The 19132-nt window shown below is 41.1% G+C and overlaps 1 protein-coding gene across 1 annotated transcript in view; it reads left to right on the top strand.

The window, feature by feature from the left end:
* The window catches only part of MAL (mal, T cell differentiation protein), a 45190-nt gene extending 26602 nt beyond the window's left edge, over positions 1–18588 (top strand). The window contains exons 2-4 of the mRNA XM_027853927.1: positions 4792–4959; positions 9325–9462; positions 17307–18588. Of these exons, the coding sequence (XP_027709728.1) occupies positions 4792–4959; positions 9325–9462; positions 17307–17381 (381 nt within the window). The 3' untranslated portion in view covers positions 17382–18588. The remainder of the gene's footprint in view (positions 1–4791; positions 4960–9324; positions 9463–17306) is intronic.
* The last annotated feature ends 544 nt before the right edge of the window (positions 18589–19132 follow it).

Genomic DNA, 19132 nt, shown 5'->3' with positions numbered 1-19132 from the left:
CCCCCTCCTCCTCCCTCTCTCCCTCTCTCTCCTCCTCCCTCTGTCTCTCTCCTTCCTTCTCTCTGTCTCTCATCCTGTCTCTTCATCTGCATACTTAACATTTCCACTTGGATATTCCACAGGCATCTCAAACTCAACATGTGCAAAACAGAACACATTCTCTTCCCCCTTAAACTCATCATTCCTTTCATTTTCTTGTTTCTGTCAAAGACACTGTCACTCATCCAGTGACCACAGCTTTGCACACCTGGAATACTCTCCCTCCTTATCCTTACCTCTTGGAAGTGCTGACTCCCTTAAAGGTTCAGCTCAAAAGTCAGTGCCTTTAAGAGGCTTTTCCTGATTGCTCATTAGTGCCCCCTATTACTGTGTATCTAGTTTGCATAGGTCTTGTATTTACCTATTTGTGACCATGTCTCTACATAGTTTCTACATTCTACCTGGTAGAATGTAAGCCCCTTGATGGCAGAAAGTGGTTTATTTATGTCTTTCTGTTCCTAGAGCATAGCATAGTGCATGGTTCCTACTGTCGTTCAGTCATTTTTCAGTCGTGTCTGACTCTTCCTGATCCCATTTGGGGTTTTCTTGGCAGAGATACTGGAGTGGTTTGCCATTTTCTTCTCCAGTTCATTTTACAGATGAAGAAACTGAGGCAAATAGGGTTAAGTGATTTGCCCAAGATCATACAACTAGTAAGTGTCTGAGGCCAGATTTGAACTTGGGAAGATTCATCTTCCTGACTCCAGGCCTGCTGCTCTATCCACTGTGCTACCTAGCTGCCTTCTGATTCCTAGAGGGAGCTTAATAAATGTCTGGTTGATTGATCTCATTGAGGTTGATACTCTCTCCAACAATGCAGATTACCACCCATCCCTGTCTGCCCATTCTGTGAGTGTCTTGTCTGGGTTCTCCCAGAAATCCTCCACTTGGAGGTCAATTTACCATACTTAGGGGCCTTCCTCTAGAACCGTTAACATTACACAGATGTGGGCGGGCCATTGTGTATATCTTGTTCTGTTGTGTGCTGTGTTCTTGGCCATTGTGTATATCTTGTATATCATCACCAGTCTATCTTTTTCCAGTCGTACATTTCCCTAATAATATCCTTTATGCTTTTGCACAGTTCTTTTTTTTTTTTTAAACTAGACCTGTGATGTCATTGCTACCGAGAACTCTTGCTTAAGGAACCTCCCTCTACCAATGCACTTTCTCTGCTATTTAAAGATTTGACTAGGATGTTGAGGAGTTAAATAACTTGATGAGGATCAAAGGCAGGTCTTGAACCCAGGTATTCTTGTCTACCATGCCAGTTCTTTATTCAAAATACCATGCAGTCTTTCTTTACCACTTTTTACTGGACATGTGCTACTGCTGCTCACCCCCGTTTTATAGCTCCTCTTTCACCCTGGGGTGACCTGCAGCTTTACTTCTAGAGAAGAATCAATGAGTTGTGGCCATACAATATCACAGGGTCACACATTTTATCATAGGTGTAATGTAAAAATTTCTATATAACTCTAATAAAGAGGAAATATCCCGATGATATCAGCTCTGAGTAGAAGATATTAAGACTGTTTCATTCAAATAACCCATTCTTTTCCTGCAAGTAGCTGTCAGTATAATTTCAAAGAGTTCAAATTTCTTAACCCATAAATGGATTAATGAATAAAGTACTTACTATGCACAAAGCACTATGCTAAGTGACAGGAAAATAAACCCATGGAAGTAGTATGTGAACAGGAGTTCTAGGAAATAAATTAAATTAGAATCAGAGTCAAGTTCATGGATGACTTCTCACTTTTCATGAGCTATAGAGTGTGTGGACATCAAAGAACAATTGTAGGGGCAGCTAGGTGGCACAGTGGATAGAGCACCAACCCTGGAGTCAGGAGGACCTGAGTTCAAATCCAGCCTCAGACCAAAACTTGACACTTAGTAGCTGTGTCACCCAGGCAAGTTATTTAACCCCAATTGCCTCACCTCCAAAAAGAAGGAAAAAAAAAGAAAGAAAAAAAAGGAGAAAAAGAAAGAACAATTGGAAAGAATTTGAAGCCACACAGCAGATCCAGAAAGGATCAAAAAGCGACAGAATAAAGGTGGTCACACAAAGATCAGTAGAACAAGCAGTACTTCATGGTGGGCAATTCATGGTTTATGATAGTCTCTCCTTTTATCCTCAGCACCTGACCCATAGTTATTTCAGTTGTGTCCAATTCTTCATGACCCCATTTGGGATTTTCCTGGCAAAGATACTGGAGTGGTTTGTCATTTCCTTCTCCAACTGATTTTGCAGATGAGGAAACTGAGGCAAACAGGGTTAAGTGACTTACCCAGGGTCACACAGCTAATAAGTTTCTGAGGATATTGACAGATACTTGTTGACTTGATTTTACTAGATAGCCTGATGTAGGGACAGGACATTGGATTTAGCATCAGGGAACCTGAGTTTAAATCCTGACTCTATCACTTTCTAGGTGTGGGACCTTGAGAAAGTCTCATTCAACTTTGCTGACCTCAGTTTTCCTGCCTGTGAAATTATGTGCTTGTGGTCTATGATATCCAAGGTCCTTTTCAGTTTTAAATCCTATGAACCTATAATTCTACCCTAAAATCACCACACCTAAATGAGCCATAAGATGCACAAAGGTGGGTGGGAAACCTAATCCTAAATGAATTCTTTGTTCATTAAGTAAAGTTCTAGTGGTTACACCCAAGGGAGTTCAACTGTTCATTGTGTGGACTATTAGAATCGTGCTCTCTTGGGTCTTTTCTCATAGAGTTCTAGTTCCAAGTGATGTTTACTTTAGAAAGGGACCTATTTGTAAGCAGGATGCAACTGCTACCTTGTCACATCAGCTGTGGTGAATTGAGCTAGAAGTGGTTGATCTAGTCTTAAAGACAGAATGAAGCAATCACGTCAACAATGATAGTCAGAATGCTGTTTGAAAATGCAGTTCCTTAATGAGAAGTAGGTTGGCATAGCAACCCTGTGAGTCTGGAAGACCAGGCTTTAAGTTCCACTTCTGATACATACTGCTGTATAAACCTGGGCAAATCATTTAATCTCCCAGTGCTCCCAAGACAACTCTCTAAAATGGTGAATTGCAGAGAAAAGAATTTCCTCACTAGGAATTTCTTACGCCAATGCAATTTCAAGTCTACTTTTTAAAAAGTGAATACATATATATATATTAACCAGGCAGGTATTCAATCCAACTAATATTTCTTCCCTCTTCATATTTAGATACTTTCATCCTAAATTACGAAGACCATAGTTGCCTGCTGGTCTAAAAGGATTATAAATTTAGAGTTTCCAGTCCCCAAAAGAATTTTCACTATTACACAGCATGCCAAAATAGATGGAATTAGTCTTTTTCTGCGATTCACATAATCTGTTCAATTCAACAACTATCTATTAAGTGCCTACTATGGGCAAAACACAACTCTAGTACTGAAATCTCCTTTGTGTAGACTTTGTTGTACCAAATTCCTAATTCTTGGCCAGTAGCTCTTTTTTTTTTTTTAAATTATTATTTTATACTCTCAAATGGAAAAAATAAAACCACTTGCCTCACAGACTTGTAGAATAATACAGTTAGGTGGACTCAAAACAGGTTCAATGATCAGACCCCAAAAGTAGTGATTCACAATGGATCAGTGACAGAGAAGCTCTCTTCAGGGGATCTGTCCTTGGTCCTGTGCTCCTCAGCATTTTTTTCAGGGGCCTGGATGAAGCAATCAACCTGGAAGTATTTATATTTACTATGAGCCGTGCAAAAGCAGTTTTGCATAGAGGACAGAGAGCTGGCCTCAAAGCCAGGAAGACTTGGGTTCAGGTCTCACTTCTGACATAGAAGGGCTCCGTGTGTATGTGTGTGCATGTGTGTGTGCATTGGTTGTTATCCTTCATTCTTGAAGAGAACCAAAATGACATCACTATGTTGGAGTCAAAGTACCACTGTGACTGATCAGACCTATATGAGCTGGGAAGGCTCTACCACAGGTCAGGCACAAATAGTCCACAGAAGCATTTGGAGGGGAGATGGCTCTAAATTTGTGCAGCTCACGTTTCTTTTGAGCTACTGCGATTCTGCTTTGCTCATAGAGCACAGCACCTTCTTTGACACAGGCATGCCATGCAGTCCTGTGCCAGGGTCTCCCATGTCACACAATCAATTCCAATGTAAAACAATCCTTTCCCTCAAGGAGCTTACATTCTATCAGGAGAGACAAAGGGAGGAATAGCGTGAATGCTGAAAGTGACAGTAATCCAGAAAGAAAGGTACAAAGTGTTACGTGCACTTCCAGCTGGGCAATGAGAAAAGAGCAGGGAGATAGCATTCGAACTGAGCCCTGGGAGATGGGTAAGAACTAGCCAGACAGAACTAGAAGGAAAGGGCATTCCAGCAACCTCCTTGAGGGCAGGGACTCAAAAAGTTTGCAGAGTAAGTGCTGATCTGTTCTGCTAGAAAGAGTTTCCTCACAGGAGTTCTCTACACTAATGAAATCACAGGGTTGGCCTCTGGGCAGGAGGGGACAGGGGAGTTCAAATAAGCAGATGATAGCCGAGAATAAGGGAAACAAAGATTTATATTCCGGGAGGTATTACGGGGTGGGGCAGGATAAAGTATTTTAAGTGAGAATTTCTCTCTTTTCTTCACCTCCTTTCAGACCCACAAGACTCACAGTCCATCCATTCCTATTCATGCTGAGTTCTGACATCCTTCAAATGTCTCTGCCCAATTCCCAGCCTGCAATGTGACCGTTCCCCCCTTCTGGTTTCCCTTGCAGATATTTGGAGGCTTGGTCTGGATCCTTGTGGCTTCTTCCAAAGTACCATGCCCACTGACTCAGGGCTGGGTCATGTTTGTGTCAGTGTTCTGCTTCGTGGCCACAACCGTCATGTTCTTCCTTTACTTTATTGGAGCTCACGGTGGAGATGCTTCCTGGATACCCTTGGTGAGTCAAATTCCTTCTCTACTTGCACATATGTTCATATTGCTGCTGGAGGGAGGCTGCCAGTAGACATCATCTTTTAGGGAAGCTTGCCTTTCTGGGTTACTTGGTTGACTGACTCTACCACTGCTTAACATTTCTCAAGGATCTATGGCTCTGTTAGGCTGGGTACTCCCAATACTAGAGCATAGGAGCATTGGGAGGGACCTTGAAGATGATGTGGTCCAGGGGTTCATAACCTGGGGTGACGAATTTGTTTTTGTAAACATTTTTATAACTATATTTCAGTGTAGTGGGTTTCTTCTTGTAATCTTATGCATTTTATTTTATGCATTTAAAAAGTGTGATTCTAAGAAGTGGTCCGTAGGTCTCACCAGACTGCCAAAGGGACTGTGACACCAAAAAGGTTAAAAGTCCCAGATCTTGGAGTTGGACTCCCTTATTTTGCAGCCCAGAGAAATGAAGTGACTTGGTCATGGTTATGTAGGATGTCAATAGCAGAGCCAGTGCTCAAGACCAGGTCATCTGACTTTAAGTCCTGTGTTCTTTTCTACACCCTATACTGCAAATCAATCAAGAAGTATTTATTAAATGCCTACGATGTGCTAGGTGCTGGGAATCCAGAGACAAAGGTTAAACAGTTCCTGCTTTCAAGGTGCTTACGTTCTTTCTGAGAAGACAATCTTTTTGCAGCTTCATACATTGTCTTTGAGAGATGGCTGTGACTGAAAATTTCCTCCAAATTTGATTCAGTAAGTTCTCATATGATGAGTCAATATATGATCTGTCAGTATATTACTGATGCTCAAAACACTTCCAGTTGAGTAAGAACTCATCAGATTTTGTGTACCACTGGCCCAGCCTCCAAAAAACCCAGAGAAACACCAACATGAAACATCACAAGGGAACCTTGGTGGAGAAACATTGCATGTAGTTGTTCTGAATCATTAAACCATAGCAATTCTATCTGGCCCTGCTAATATTTACCTCTTTAGACTCCTCCTAACTTACTTTACCTCTTTTTGATTCTGCCACATATAACTAAGATAAGATAATACTTTTAGAGGACTTTCCTAACCACACAAATTATGACTAATTTAAAGTAAAATAAGGAAAGGAATATTGCCTCTCGGCCTCAGTTTTCTCATCTTTTAGATGGGGATAGTATTATCTTCCCTACCTCTCACTGAGTGATCATGAGTCTCAAAAGAGAGGGGGCAAAGGGGCAGCTAGGTGGCACAGTAGATAGAGCACCAGCCCTGAAGTCAGGAGGACCTGAGTTGAAATCTGGCCTCAGACCAAACATTTGACACATACTAGCTGTGTGACCTTGGGCAAGTCACTTAACCCCAATTGCCTAAAAAAAAAAAAAAAGGGAGGGGGATCCACTACTATAAAGCAATGAGCATACAGTATTGTTGTTCTCATTGTGTCTAATCCTGCTGTCTTGAACCCTAGACACTGAGCCAGTGCTTGTCTTAGAAGACTCTCTGTGCTGCAGATGACAGCCTCTACCTTATAGCCTGGCAAGCACACTTCAGTAGAAATGCACCAGGGTAGTCACAGGACCTGAGTTCTAATCTTGACTCTGCCACTTATTACCTGTGTGACCTTGAGCAAATGACTTAACCTCTCTGGGACTCTTTCTTTAAAATGAAGAGGATGACCGATGACCAAAAATGAGCTAATATTAGAGGGGTTGTGTAGAGACAGGCATACTAATACATTGTTGGTGGAGCTGTGAATTGGTAATCATTCTGGTAAGCAATTTGGAATTATGCAAAGGGAGTGACTAGAGAGTGACCAGAGATTCCACCACTAGGCACAGACCCCAAGGAGGTCTTTGACAAAAAGAAAAACTCCCTAGACAAAGTAACTGCTCATCAGTGGAAAATAGCTAAATAAATTGTGGTACATGAACTGTATTACTATTATTATTAATTATTATTAATATTGCTGTGCTATAAGAAACAATAAACATAAGGATAGACACACTTAGAAAGACTTACATGAAACTGATGCAAAATAAAAACAATGTACGTGATGACTACAACAATATAAATGGAAAGAACCACGAAAAAACAACTGACGATGAATATTCCAAAATTGAAAAGGCCAAGCTTGGCCCCAAAGAAGAGACAAGAGGCTCTGCTCGTTTGCAGAGGTGGAGGTCGAGAGAGTGTGGAACTTTGCTTATAGTGTCAGATTTTTTTTTTTTTGATGTGTTGATTGTTTGCTGAAACTTTTTCTCTTTTAAAAAAAATTATTTGTTGTAAGGCATAACTCTTATAGCTCTCCTCACAGAGAGGAGAGAATATGGAAGAAATAAAAGATATTAGTATAAAAATCTGTTTTTTTAAAATAAGGAGGTTGGACTCAGTGGTCTCTTAGGTCCCTTGCAGGCAGATTGTGAGCCTGTGAATGTTGCATTACTGCATATGCCATTAAAGGATCTCTGCCTCCAAAGGTTTGCAGTGGTTGGGGAAGGTTCATGAGGGGAGGCAGAGAAGTTTCTAGGGGCAGCTCTCTCTTCTAGGGTTGTCTGTTGCTAGTCAGTGGTAAATGATGGGGAAAGGGAAATGCTCCAGTATCATTTGGTTGGATTTTCTCTCTTCCCAGCAGGAGAGAAAGCCACACTTAACTGCCTTTCAAACTGAGGCCAAGTTAGACGCAGGGTTTCTTCTTAACCTTTCTGGTTCTGTGGTCCCCCTCTGGCAGTCTGGTGAAGCCTGTAGAATCCTGTCTCAGAATACTGTTTTAAATGCATAAAATAAAATACACAAGATAACTGCATTTCAATGTGATTTGTTTATTTTGTTATCAAAATATTAAAAAAGCTAATTTCATGAGCTTCCAGATGAAAACAAAAAAACTCTTAGTCTAGATGCAGAGGCTCCCAAAATTATTTGGCCTACCGCCTCATTTAAAAAAAAAATTGCTCAGTGCCCCCCTGGAAATCTACTTTCTTTAACCTTTTAATGTTTTTTGGTTTTTTTTTTTGCTTTGTTTTTTGTTTTGCTTTTTAATTTACTTCACTTCAAACTACTACCCCCTCCTGGATCATTTCAGTGCTCACCTGGGGGGCGGCATCTCCCACTTTGGGAACCTATGGGTGTCATACTCATCTATGTTATATTGCATTTTTATTTATTTTGTTAAATATTTCCCAATTACATTTTAATCTGTTTCCTGCCCCACTGAGGAGTTTTGAGTGAGGTTTGGGGGGGAGTGGGGAGTGTTTGTTACTTTGGCTAGAGGCTCATCACTAGAAGGCTAGTTCCCGTGTGATTGAGTTTTCTTTCAGCTAGAGTCAGCTAGGTGGGCGCAGTGGATAGAGCGCTGGGCTTGGAATCAGGAAGATCTGAGTTTAAATCCAGTCTCAGACACCTACTAGTTGTGTGACCCTGGGCAAGTCACTTAACCCCTATTTGCCTCAGTTTCTTAACTGTAAAATGGGGACACAATGGAGAGGGAAATGGCAAACCACTCCAATATCTTTGTCAAAAACAAACAAACAACCAACCAAACCACGGACTTGGGTCATTAACAACAATATTCACAAATACAGTCTATGAAGGCCTAAAAGAGTTGCAATCCTCTCCAAAGAGAAAACCCACCAGTGAAGTCACAGGTCCTTGAAGGTTTGATGGAAGTAATTTCTTCTTTTGAATGGCTTGGCTACCTTCAGTGGTTCCCAAAGTGAGTGATAGCTCCCCCTGGGGGGGGGGGGCATGGTAGTAGCCTCAGGTGCAATTGGGGGGCATTGAATAAAAATAATGGGGCAGTGGAGGCATAAGGAAAAAAGAGAAGATAAAAAAATTTTGAAAAATCATTTGTACGTGTTTCATCTGTTGTGTAACAGAGTTAAAGTCAGTGATTACAATATTTTCCAAATAAACACACAAAATGCAAGTTATAACCAATCAATGGTCAAGTCCGCTGACAGGTCTTAACAAGCAAATATTGGCAGGCAAGCATGTCAAACACATCATCGGGAAGTCCAACATGCATTGGCAGGAATATGTGCATGTAATGACTTATTTACAGTATGATACTATATGCTTACATGATACAATATTGTATCATCAAAATTTCAATGCAGGAAAAAACCCACAAATTTACAATAAATTGTAAAATTTAAGATGCATGATTTTTTAAAAAACATATTTTATGGTTTTTTTAAGTTATGCAAATTTTTTTTAAAACTGTTAAAAGGTTAAAAAAAAGTAGATTCCCAGGAGGGGCTGAGTAACTTTTTTTTTTTTTTTTATTAAAGGGGGCCAAATAAGTTTGGGAACCTCTGCTTTATCAGGTCTTTTGTGTTTTTTGCTTACCCCCACTGACTGGTTCCTTTCTGTGACCTTCCAGGATGTGTCCTATCACTTGATTGCTGCTCTATTTTACCTGAGTGCTTCTGTCCTCGAAGCCTTTGCCACAATTTCGTTAAAGCGCATTTCTGAAAATGGTGAAAGGTTTAAATATTACCAAGAAAACATCTCTGCAGTGGTAAGTTCATTCATTCAACAAGCATTTCTTTAGCGCCTAATATGTTCAAGATGCTAGGCTCCAGGTGATACAAAGACAAAGCCCCCCCCCCCCCAAAAAAAAGTCTGTACCTTCAAGGAGTTTACATTCTACTAGGGGGAAACAAGAATATAGGAAGTAAATACAAAGTAATTTAATTTTATGGTGGTAGAGGACCCTAGCAACTAGGGGATCGAGAAAAGCCCAGTGGATATGGCACCTGAACTGAGTCTGAAGGAAGCTAGAGATTTTACAAGGTGGTACTGATGGCAGAATGCAGTCCACAAACGGAGGACAGCTGAAGTAAAGTCACAAGACTAGAGGTGAAATGCATTATATAGGGAACAGCAAGTAGGCTAATTTGACTGGAACTTACAACATGGGAAGGAGGTTAGGTACACAACAATACTAGGAAGGTAGGAAACCAGAAGGCATGGTGTTGCATAGTAGAGTGCTGAGTGTAGAGTCCTGGAGGCCTAGGTTCAAATCTCACCTCTGATCCATTAGGTATGTGATCTTGAGTCCTCTGATTTTAAATTCACTGGTTTTTTGCATTATACTATCAAGATAACTTGGAGTAGGAGACCTTTTAGAAAAGGTCAGGGTATTAATGACAAATGATGCTGGAGCCCTGGTCTGTGCTGCATATCTTCCCTCCATCGCCTTCATAATAACTGGTTAGAAAAAGATGAGTGTCAAAGTCAGGGACTAAAATGTCCAGGCAATGACTTCTCTGGGAATTGGCTGTTTTGACAAGACCCTGAGAAAGTCCATGGCCCCCACTTGACAACAGGTTATTAAACTATTACTGTGTATGTAAGAAGGCATAGTGTAGTAATGTAATAATGGTATAGTAAGTTGGGCTAGAGTCAGAAAGATGTAGGTTCACGTCTTATCTCTGGTGTAAACTTTCCTAGCAAATTATGACCCCTCAAAAAAAGGAAATATAGAGAAGAATAATGAACCTCAGCCTCAGCCTCATCTGTTAAATGGGGGAAATAATATCTTCCCAACCTTCCCCACCCCCCTGTGTTTATGGGTCTTAAAAGAGAGAAAACAATGCTTTGTTGACTGTAATCTATGAGCATGAAATATTGTTGTCATTGTAACTCAATCATTTCAAACTCTTAACCATTCAGGGAGCCAGTCAACTCACAAAAGCTATAAATTGCAGAAGTTACCAATCTGCATTAGGAAAGGGAAGATACTTACTGGGAGGTCTATGTCCATAGTGCCTGACAATGATTTTTCATTCATACATCAATAAAATCACAAGTAGCCCAACCCCACCCTGCCCCCCACCCCACAAAGTATGTGAGGCAAATAGATTAAAGTTCAGGACATCTGTCTGAAGAAAAAATTACCACACATTATATATAAACAGGCCTCTGTGTACTATTGGCACTGGGAGATGAATTGTCTGCAAAATCCTCTAGAATCATAGATTTTAGGATTGGAATATTAATAATTACCCGAGTGTATACAACACTTTACAGTTTTGGGCAGGTTTTTTGTTTTTGTTTTTTTATTGATGCCTCTTTGTTTTTATGCCAGTCATTTCTTGATATATAATCCCCCTATTATTGAACACTATATTGTAGCAAAGAAAAACCAGTTAAGCAAAAACCAACCCACTTGCAACATTCAGTACCCCTCATGCCCAATCTCTCTAATTAGAAGAGGGAGGTGGGGCAGCTCGGTGGCAGTGGATAGAGCACCGGCCCTGAAGTCAGGAGTACCTGAGTTCAAATCCAACCTCAGGCCAAACACTTGACACATACCAGTGTGTGACCCTGGGCAAGTCACTTAACCCCCAATTGCCTAAAAAAAAAAGAAAAAAAAAGGAGGTAGTATCTTATTGTTCAGAAATCACTGTCTTCATGACAACACTGTAAGGTAAGAATAGCAAGTATTGTCCCATTTTACAGATGAAGAAACTGTAGCTCCGAGAGAAATGAGCCACCACCACACTCATGCAGTAAATAAGCGTCAGAAGCAGGATAAAAACCCAAGTCTCTTTCTCTTGCCCTTTCCATAACAACACTTCTGAGTTCAAATCCAGCCTCAGATACTGACTATCCTATGTGACCCTGGGCAAGTCACTTCATCCTGTTTGCCTCAGTTTCCTCATATGTCAAATGAGCCAAATAAGTTTGGGAACCTCTGGACTAGCATCTGATAGGATCAGGAGAAGCCTTATGTAGAGGGTAGCATTTGAACTGTGCCTTGAAGGAAACTAGGCATTTCTAATGGGAAGACTAGGTGGTACAGTACATAGAGGGCCACACCTGGAATTGGACAACCTGGGTTCAAATTTGGCCTCAGACACTTACTAGCTGTGTGATCCTGGGCAAGTCACTTAACCCTGTTTGTCTCAGTTTCCTCACCTGTCAAATGAGCTGGAGAAGAAAATGGCAAACCAGTGCGATATTTCTGCCAAGAAAACCCCAAATGGGGTCACAAAGAGTCAAACATGACTGAAAAGCAACTGAGAGATTTGAGATAATCTCATCTAGTCCCTGCCTTTGGACAGGTAAAATAATACCCCATCTTTACAAATGAGGCCCAGAAGGTTAATACCCAAGATACCCAAGGCCATACAGTCAACAAATTGTGAAAGGTGTGAGTAGAGCTCAGGTGTTCTGCCTTTTCTGTTATTCCAACCACATCTCTGCCTTCTACCCAGACACTTCAAATATATAGACACCTGAGGGCTAGAGATCACTGGACCTGGAGAGAGGGAAACCTGGGTTCTCAGATACTTACTAATTGTGTAATCCTGGTCAAGTCACTTTGCTGTTGTCTGCCTCAGTTTTCTCAACTACAAAATAGTGATACTAACAGCACCTATCTCCCAAGATTATTGTGAGGCTTAAAGGAGATAATATTTGGAAAGTGTTTTATAAGCCTTAAAACTCTATATAAATGTTGGCTATTATTACAGATAGAAAGCACCAAGTTCTCTTCAGTGATTTGGTAAAACTGGCATAACTGGATGGTAAATGGCTCCATGCAATCTGGATCTAGAATGGGTCTTAGAGATCACTTAGTCTAACTCAGGGGTGGGGAACCTGCAGCCTTAAGACCATGTGTGGTCTTCTGGGTCCTTAAGTGCAGCCTTTCGACAGCATCTTTGTTTTTATGCCAGTCATTTCTTTTTTTTTTTTTTTTGGGGGGGGGGGGGACAGTCAAAAGGCTGCACTTTAGGAGCTAGAAGGCTATACATGGCCTTAAGGTCTCAGGTTCCCCACTTCCCATCTAACTCTGTGTTTAAAATTGTGCAACTTAGGCCTACCTGAGATTAAATGGTTAGCCCAAGTAGTAATAAATACCAGAGTCAAAATTCAAACTCAGCTTCTCTTACTCAAAATTCAATGTTCTTTCCAATGGGACATTTCTGGCCCCATTCTTTTGGCTGAGAAACCTGAGTTCCATGGGACTTGGCCTAATCTAAAAAATAACCTGGCACTAGAACCCCCACATTCCTGACTTTCTACCCCAGGCCAAATTAATGAGACAAGGATATATTAGAGCAGAGTGGGATAAGGATACCATTTTTCACTTGGAATCAGAATCCTGGGTTTGAGTTTTTCTGCCTTAATCTTTTTCCCATCATGGACCCCTTTAACAGTTTGAAGCCTATGGACTCCTCAGAATCAGCATATCTTTAAATGCATAAGATACATAGAGGTACAAAGGAAACTAAAGGTTAGTGAAAATAAAGATGTAGTTGTTTTCCCTTCCAAAATTCATAGGCCCTTCAGATTAAGAACCCCTGAATCAAGGAATGAAAGGAACCCACTGACTCCTGAGACAGCTCATCCTACATTTTGATGGCACTCATTATTAGGAAGTTTTCCCTTATATCAAGCAAACTAGCCTATCCTACAATTTCCACCCATTCGTTGCTCCTAGTTCACCCTCTGAGAACAAGCAAAACATGTCTAATCCCCCTTCCATACAACAGCCTTCAAATATTTGATCTTTGCTTTCCTATTCACCTAAGTCTTTTCTTCTCCAAGCTTCCCATTCCCAGTTCCTTCAGCCTATCCTCATCTGACATGGACTCAACACCCTTCATTATCCTGAGCTTTCTTCAGCCCATCAATGTACTTGCTAAAATACAGTATGCAAAACTGAAAACAATATTCCAGATGGAGTCTGACCAGGGCAAAGCATATAATGGGCCTCTCCCTTTCATAGGCCCGGGTGCTCTGCTCTTAATGCAGGTTTTTCCAACTGCCACATTACCCTATTAATTTCTGTTGAACCTGTGGTTCACTAAGGAATCTCTATCAATCAGTCACCCAAATTAGCACCCACATTTTTTAGATGAAGAAACTGAAATTGAGAGAAAATGATTTGTTCAAGGTCAGGCAGGTAAAGTCAGGATTCAAATCTAGGTTTCTGATGATAGAGCTAGAATTAACAGAAACCCTGGCTAGCTTTTCTAATGTCACCAGGGAGACTGTAGCCCACTTGGGCAGCATTCACAGGACCCATTTCTCATCTTACTCTGTGTGTCTCCACCCCTCATTTAGGAAGTTAATAAATGTATTTTGATAGAGTAGCTGCTCTGAAGCCTCATTTGTTTTCTCCCAAACCCACTGGTTTCATGGAGAATGCTTAAACGTTCCTGGATGAGTTATTTTAAACGACTGTTATTGGCTAACTTGGGTTACTCATTGTTTTCCCTCCATGAAAACCAGAATACTTTTACAGCCAAGTGATTCCATCCCTGGAGGAGGGGAGGGCAGAGACAGGGCACGAATTATGGTTTATAGGTGTGTCTGAGAGTCACTGAAGGACATAGAGGAAAGAAATAACTTGCCAGGGCTAGAATTTTCTGACCCTGTGTCCTTAAGTCACTAAACCAGTTTTTGATATTCCATTTAGAAAGCAGGTAAGCTTCCAGGGCCTCACCTGCCAAATAAGTGCCTGAGAATAAAGCTGGTGAGGTCAAACAAAAGGAGAGGGATGGTGGGAAAACGTGGGCTGCCCCACCCAGGTAAACTGTGAACTGGGCAGAGTTTGCCTCTGTCTTATTCCTTCCTGTTCCCTCCCTTCCCTCCTTGGACCTGATAAGTGTCCACGAAGTACTCCATACTGCCGACTTTTCCTTACTTCCATTTTGCCCAACAAAATTTGCCTGTCTTGTGTTTTATTCCTTCTGTCATAGTCTCTATTTCATAATAATGGGCTAAATCTAAGGAGAAGAAGGGAGTTAAGGTGAAAGAAGCATGTACTAAGTCATACTATGTGCCAAGCACTTTACAGATACTATCTCATATGAGCTCACAACTACCTACCTGGGAGGTCGGTACTATTATTATCCCCAATTCACAGTTGAGAAAATTGAGGAAGTCAGAAGTTGCTGACTGGTCATACAGCTAAATTATCTTGAAGCCAGACTTAAACTCAAGTCTTCCTGAATTCAAGTCCAGTGCTCTATTAACTGCAGCACCTAGCTGGTATTCAAGGACGTGTGCCCCTCATAAATGAGTATCTCTGTGTTCCTTAGGAATTCTTAAAAAAAAAAAAATTTCAAATAATAATCAAAAGAGCTGGAAGAACCAGATAGGTCATATGGACCAAACAGTTCAGAAAACAGATCCAGAGAAGTCAGTGTCCAGGTCACACAGCTAATTAGTGGCAGAACTGAGACTGGAACCTGGAAGTTCACTAATTAGTCATTCTCTTCAGGTAGCATCATGTTTTAACACTTTAAAAATGTATACTGTCTCCAGGATGCACCTCAACAGGCTGGTATGTTGGAGTATATGTGTGGCAGGGGTGGAGGAGGGGAGAACTTTGGGGTTCTAGGCAGGCAGGCCTTCAGCTACCCTTCAAATAATACCCAAAAGGCAGCTGCCCAAAGTAGCCCTAAAGGAAGATGTGGCCAAGGGGAAAAAGTCACAGTCTCTCCTCTCCCTCAGGGTAGTGGTAGCTCCTGAAGACAGAGAATGTATCTATGTTCCAGAAAAGGTAGACAGTTTCTCAAGCTCTTAGCGGCCTTTTTACTCCTGAAGTCTCTGGACCTTTGGACCACGGGAGCTGAAAGCAAGAAAAAATCCTGAGAAAAAAAAAAAAGTAGAGAGGTTAAAGGCTGGATCCTTTGTCTTCTGTTAGCCCACAAGCATTTATTAAGTGCTTACTATGTGCCAGTCACTGTGCCAAGCCCTGGGGATGCAAAGAAAGGTAAAAATATTTGCTGCCCTCAAGGAGTCCAAAACAGGCAAACGAACTGTGTAAGTCAAAAGCCTTTGAAAACCTTAAAGCACTTTACAGATGTAATTTAGAAAAAAAAAAGCACTATGCAAATAAAATATTACTGATTATACTAGTCATTATGTACATACTAGGTTTATAGAATAGGAGTGGAAGGTAATTTCAGAAGGAAGGTACTAACAAAGCAGGGAGATATAGGAAGGCCCAGTACAGAAGGTGGCCCCACATCTACTATGTCATAGGTGACCAACTGAATATACAGTTGTCCCTTGTTTTCCAGCTGGTTGTACTGGCCATTATGAAGGGACTGGGGAGTGATTCTTCCCAAAAGCAAACTCTAATGATAGAACCTTTGGTATAAGCTTAGGTCAGACCCAAGCAAGACCTAAAGGAATCCCTCCTCATTCCTTGCCTCGACGAGAAACTGAGATATACCCTACAAAGTATTGAGAGGGGATAAAGAGGGAGAAGAGGCCCAAATGCAAATACAGTTAAACAGAAATGACACCATAACCCACGTGTGTATTAATTACAGTCACTGAAGGAGAAAAAGCCCAACAGCAGCAATGAAACTTGACAAGTACCTAGACAAATTCAGAAGGGGACATGGAGTCAATAAAATTAAATAGTTAAAATGCAATTAAAATCGAGTGCATTTTTCGATAAAATCGATTAAAATCTCTACATCTTTTACTGTGATATAGTTGAATTTTCAAGTTTCAGTTATTTACTCCATAATTTTTCAATCATTCAGTCCTTTTTCAGTCATGTCTGACTCTTTGTGACCCCATTTGGGGTTTTCTTGGGAAAGATACTGGAGTGGTTTGCCATTTCCTTCTCCAGCTCATTTTACAGATGAGGAAACTGAGGCAAACAGGATTAAGTGACTTGCCCAGGGTCACACAGCTAGTGAGTATCTGAGGCCAGATTTGAACTCAAGAAGATGAGTCTTTCTGACTCCAGGCCTGGCACTTTGTCTACTGTACCATTCTATCCATTCCATGTTTAGATTGTATTTATTGAGAGATATTGAGTTATAATAATACCAACACTTTGAAATAAATCCATGGGTATAATGGTTTGGGGCAGAGAGCCCTGGACTAAGCAGCCAAAAGACCTGAGTTCTAATCCCTTCTCTGCCACTTAGCGACTATGTGACCTCAGGCCAGTCCCTTTTCCTTTTCTGGACCTCAGTTTCTTCCTCTATAAAATGAGGAGATTGTACTAAATAAGATCTGAGGTCCCTTCCGACTCTACTTGTATCTTTACTTATACCAGGTACACACACACACACACACACACACACACACACACACACACACACACACACACACCCCCCGTAGTGGCTGAAGTCAGGGCGACATTTGTCTTTCTTGGGGGAAAGAGGCTTATGATGGATGGTGGAGGAGACCTGTCCTTAGGGGCACTGAGCGTCCCCTGTGCTTGTACTTCCATGCAGTTTGGTCTGTGATCTATAATGTTAGCTGCTAATAGGCTTGAACATAATTAAACACAGAGTGAAGCAAAGAATGACTCCTAATCCATATCTTGTCATTTAATACCATGCACTCATCGTTGCTCATTTATTTTGGTTACAGGTATTTGCATTTGTTGCCACTCTGATATACGTGATCCATGCAGTATTTTCTTTGTTCAGATGGAAGGCATCATAAAGTCCTGTGGAAGTTCCCCAAAAATCCAGAAGGTGTTAACTGATTGGCCATCCTCTCGGGGTAGCTTTTTAAAAGTCAGGGATGCTCAAATGGATCTCTATTCTCTTGTACAAAGTGGGGAGTTGGGGTGGAAACCTATCTGTTTCTTGTTGGTGTTTGTCTTTACTGTCTTACATAACTAACTGCATATAAGAAGTCAGGGGCTTGCTGTGTTTACTCCCAAATATTGACTGCTTTTTCTCGTCATTATTTCCTGTTTGTGAAGGGCTGAACTCTGGGAGAAAGTAGATGACAAAATGAGACTCCTCAGACCCCTTTGCTGGGTCCCAAGAACTATGAAAGACATTTCCCCATGGCCACTTTTGAGCTCAGTCACTCACTATCCCATCTCATGGTTTTAGATCCTTAGGAGATCTTGCATGTGCTAGGGATTGAGTCATCCCAACAGATTCTTTCTGGAGCCAAAAGCAGAAGATGATGGATCAGCCATGAAAGCAGAGATGAGCCATGAAACAACATAGGTGTTGGGTGGCTACACACGACATACCAGGGATACAGCCTCTACATTCTTTAGTTTCTGTTCTTTATGAAATATTTCCAAACCAGTTTTCTTATAAAATTCTCCAACCTCAACCAAGATTCCCAACCATGGTTTACATGAAATCCCTTGGTTATAATTGAATGGTGCCTCCCTTGACCCAGGAAAGTTCAGATAGCAAATATGTATATTGGCATCATCCTGTGCCTCTCAGAGGTAGTAGGATTCTGAGTAATTTTTTATGGTGTTCCAGCTGAGCATCTCCGTAGAATGATGTTAGCCTTTGTCCAATAAGAGCTTTTCAAGATTTTTGTTTTTATTTGCCAATATCACTTCTCTACTTCCTCTGTGACTTTCAAAATGCCACCACTACCCATCAGTCAACCAACAAATACTTGTGGAGTGGCCACAGCAGACCCATCACTGTTGGCAGTCATCTTTACATGGTTGCAGAGTCTACTCAACAGCTCCTTTGTTACAAGGCAAAGTAAATTTTGCGATCCTACCAAAGTATCCTTTAAACCAGGAAAAATTTATTCCAGGTGGGCTATTTTGATTGCTTGTAAAAAAAAAAAAAATCCACTCAAAAACTGGCTTTAGAGAGTGGGCCATGTATTTTGTTCAATAGATTTTCAAATATCAGCGACAACAATAAACTCTTTTCAACAACTTGCTTGGATCATTCAGAGCACAAGAGGATTCAGACTGCAAGGTTCTGCGTCTCAGGTGACAGATGCCCCTTTCGTGTTGCTATAAGGTGTTTTATGGAAAAGAGAAAAGAGATTGTTCAGAGATTCATAGGCATATTGGAAGCCTGCCACATACAGCTGGCCAAGAGGCTTCTGGGTCCTAACCCCCACACCCACACTCCCAAATGTAGTACTAGTCTCACCTCATGATCTTATAGCTCTTCACAGTTCCCAAAGCCCTTTCAACCACCTCTCTATGGATCCTCATAATAGCCCTGGTAGGAATTGCTCTACCCATTTGACACATGAGAAAATAGTGCTTGGGAGAGATGAAGGGAGTTGTCCATGGTCCCATGGTCCCCCTAAAGGGAAGAGCCAATATTGGAGCCCAGGGTTCTCAATACTATAGGCCAGTTGTTTTGCTTCCTACCCTGCTAGTGACATGTATGACAATGACCAATATTTATATATTATTTTTAAATATGTATAATCCTTTATACCGTCTCATTGGAGCCTTGCTACTA

The sequence above is a fragment of the Vombatus ursinus genome, unplaced genomic scaffold, assembly GCF_900497805.2.
Source record: "Vombatus ursinus unplaced genomic scaffold, bare-nosed wombat genome assembly UNPS02010219.1, whole genome shotgun sequence".
Taxonomy (NCBI): Eukaryota; Metazoa; Chordata; class Mammalia; order Diprotodontia; family Vombatidae; genus Vombatus; species Vombatus ursinus.
Note: the sequence above shows the minus strand (reverse complement) of the source record. Positions and strands in the feature narration are given on the sequence as shown.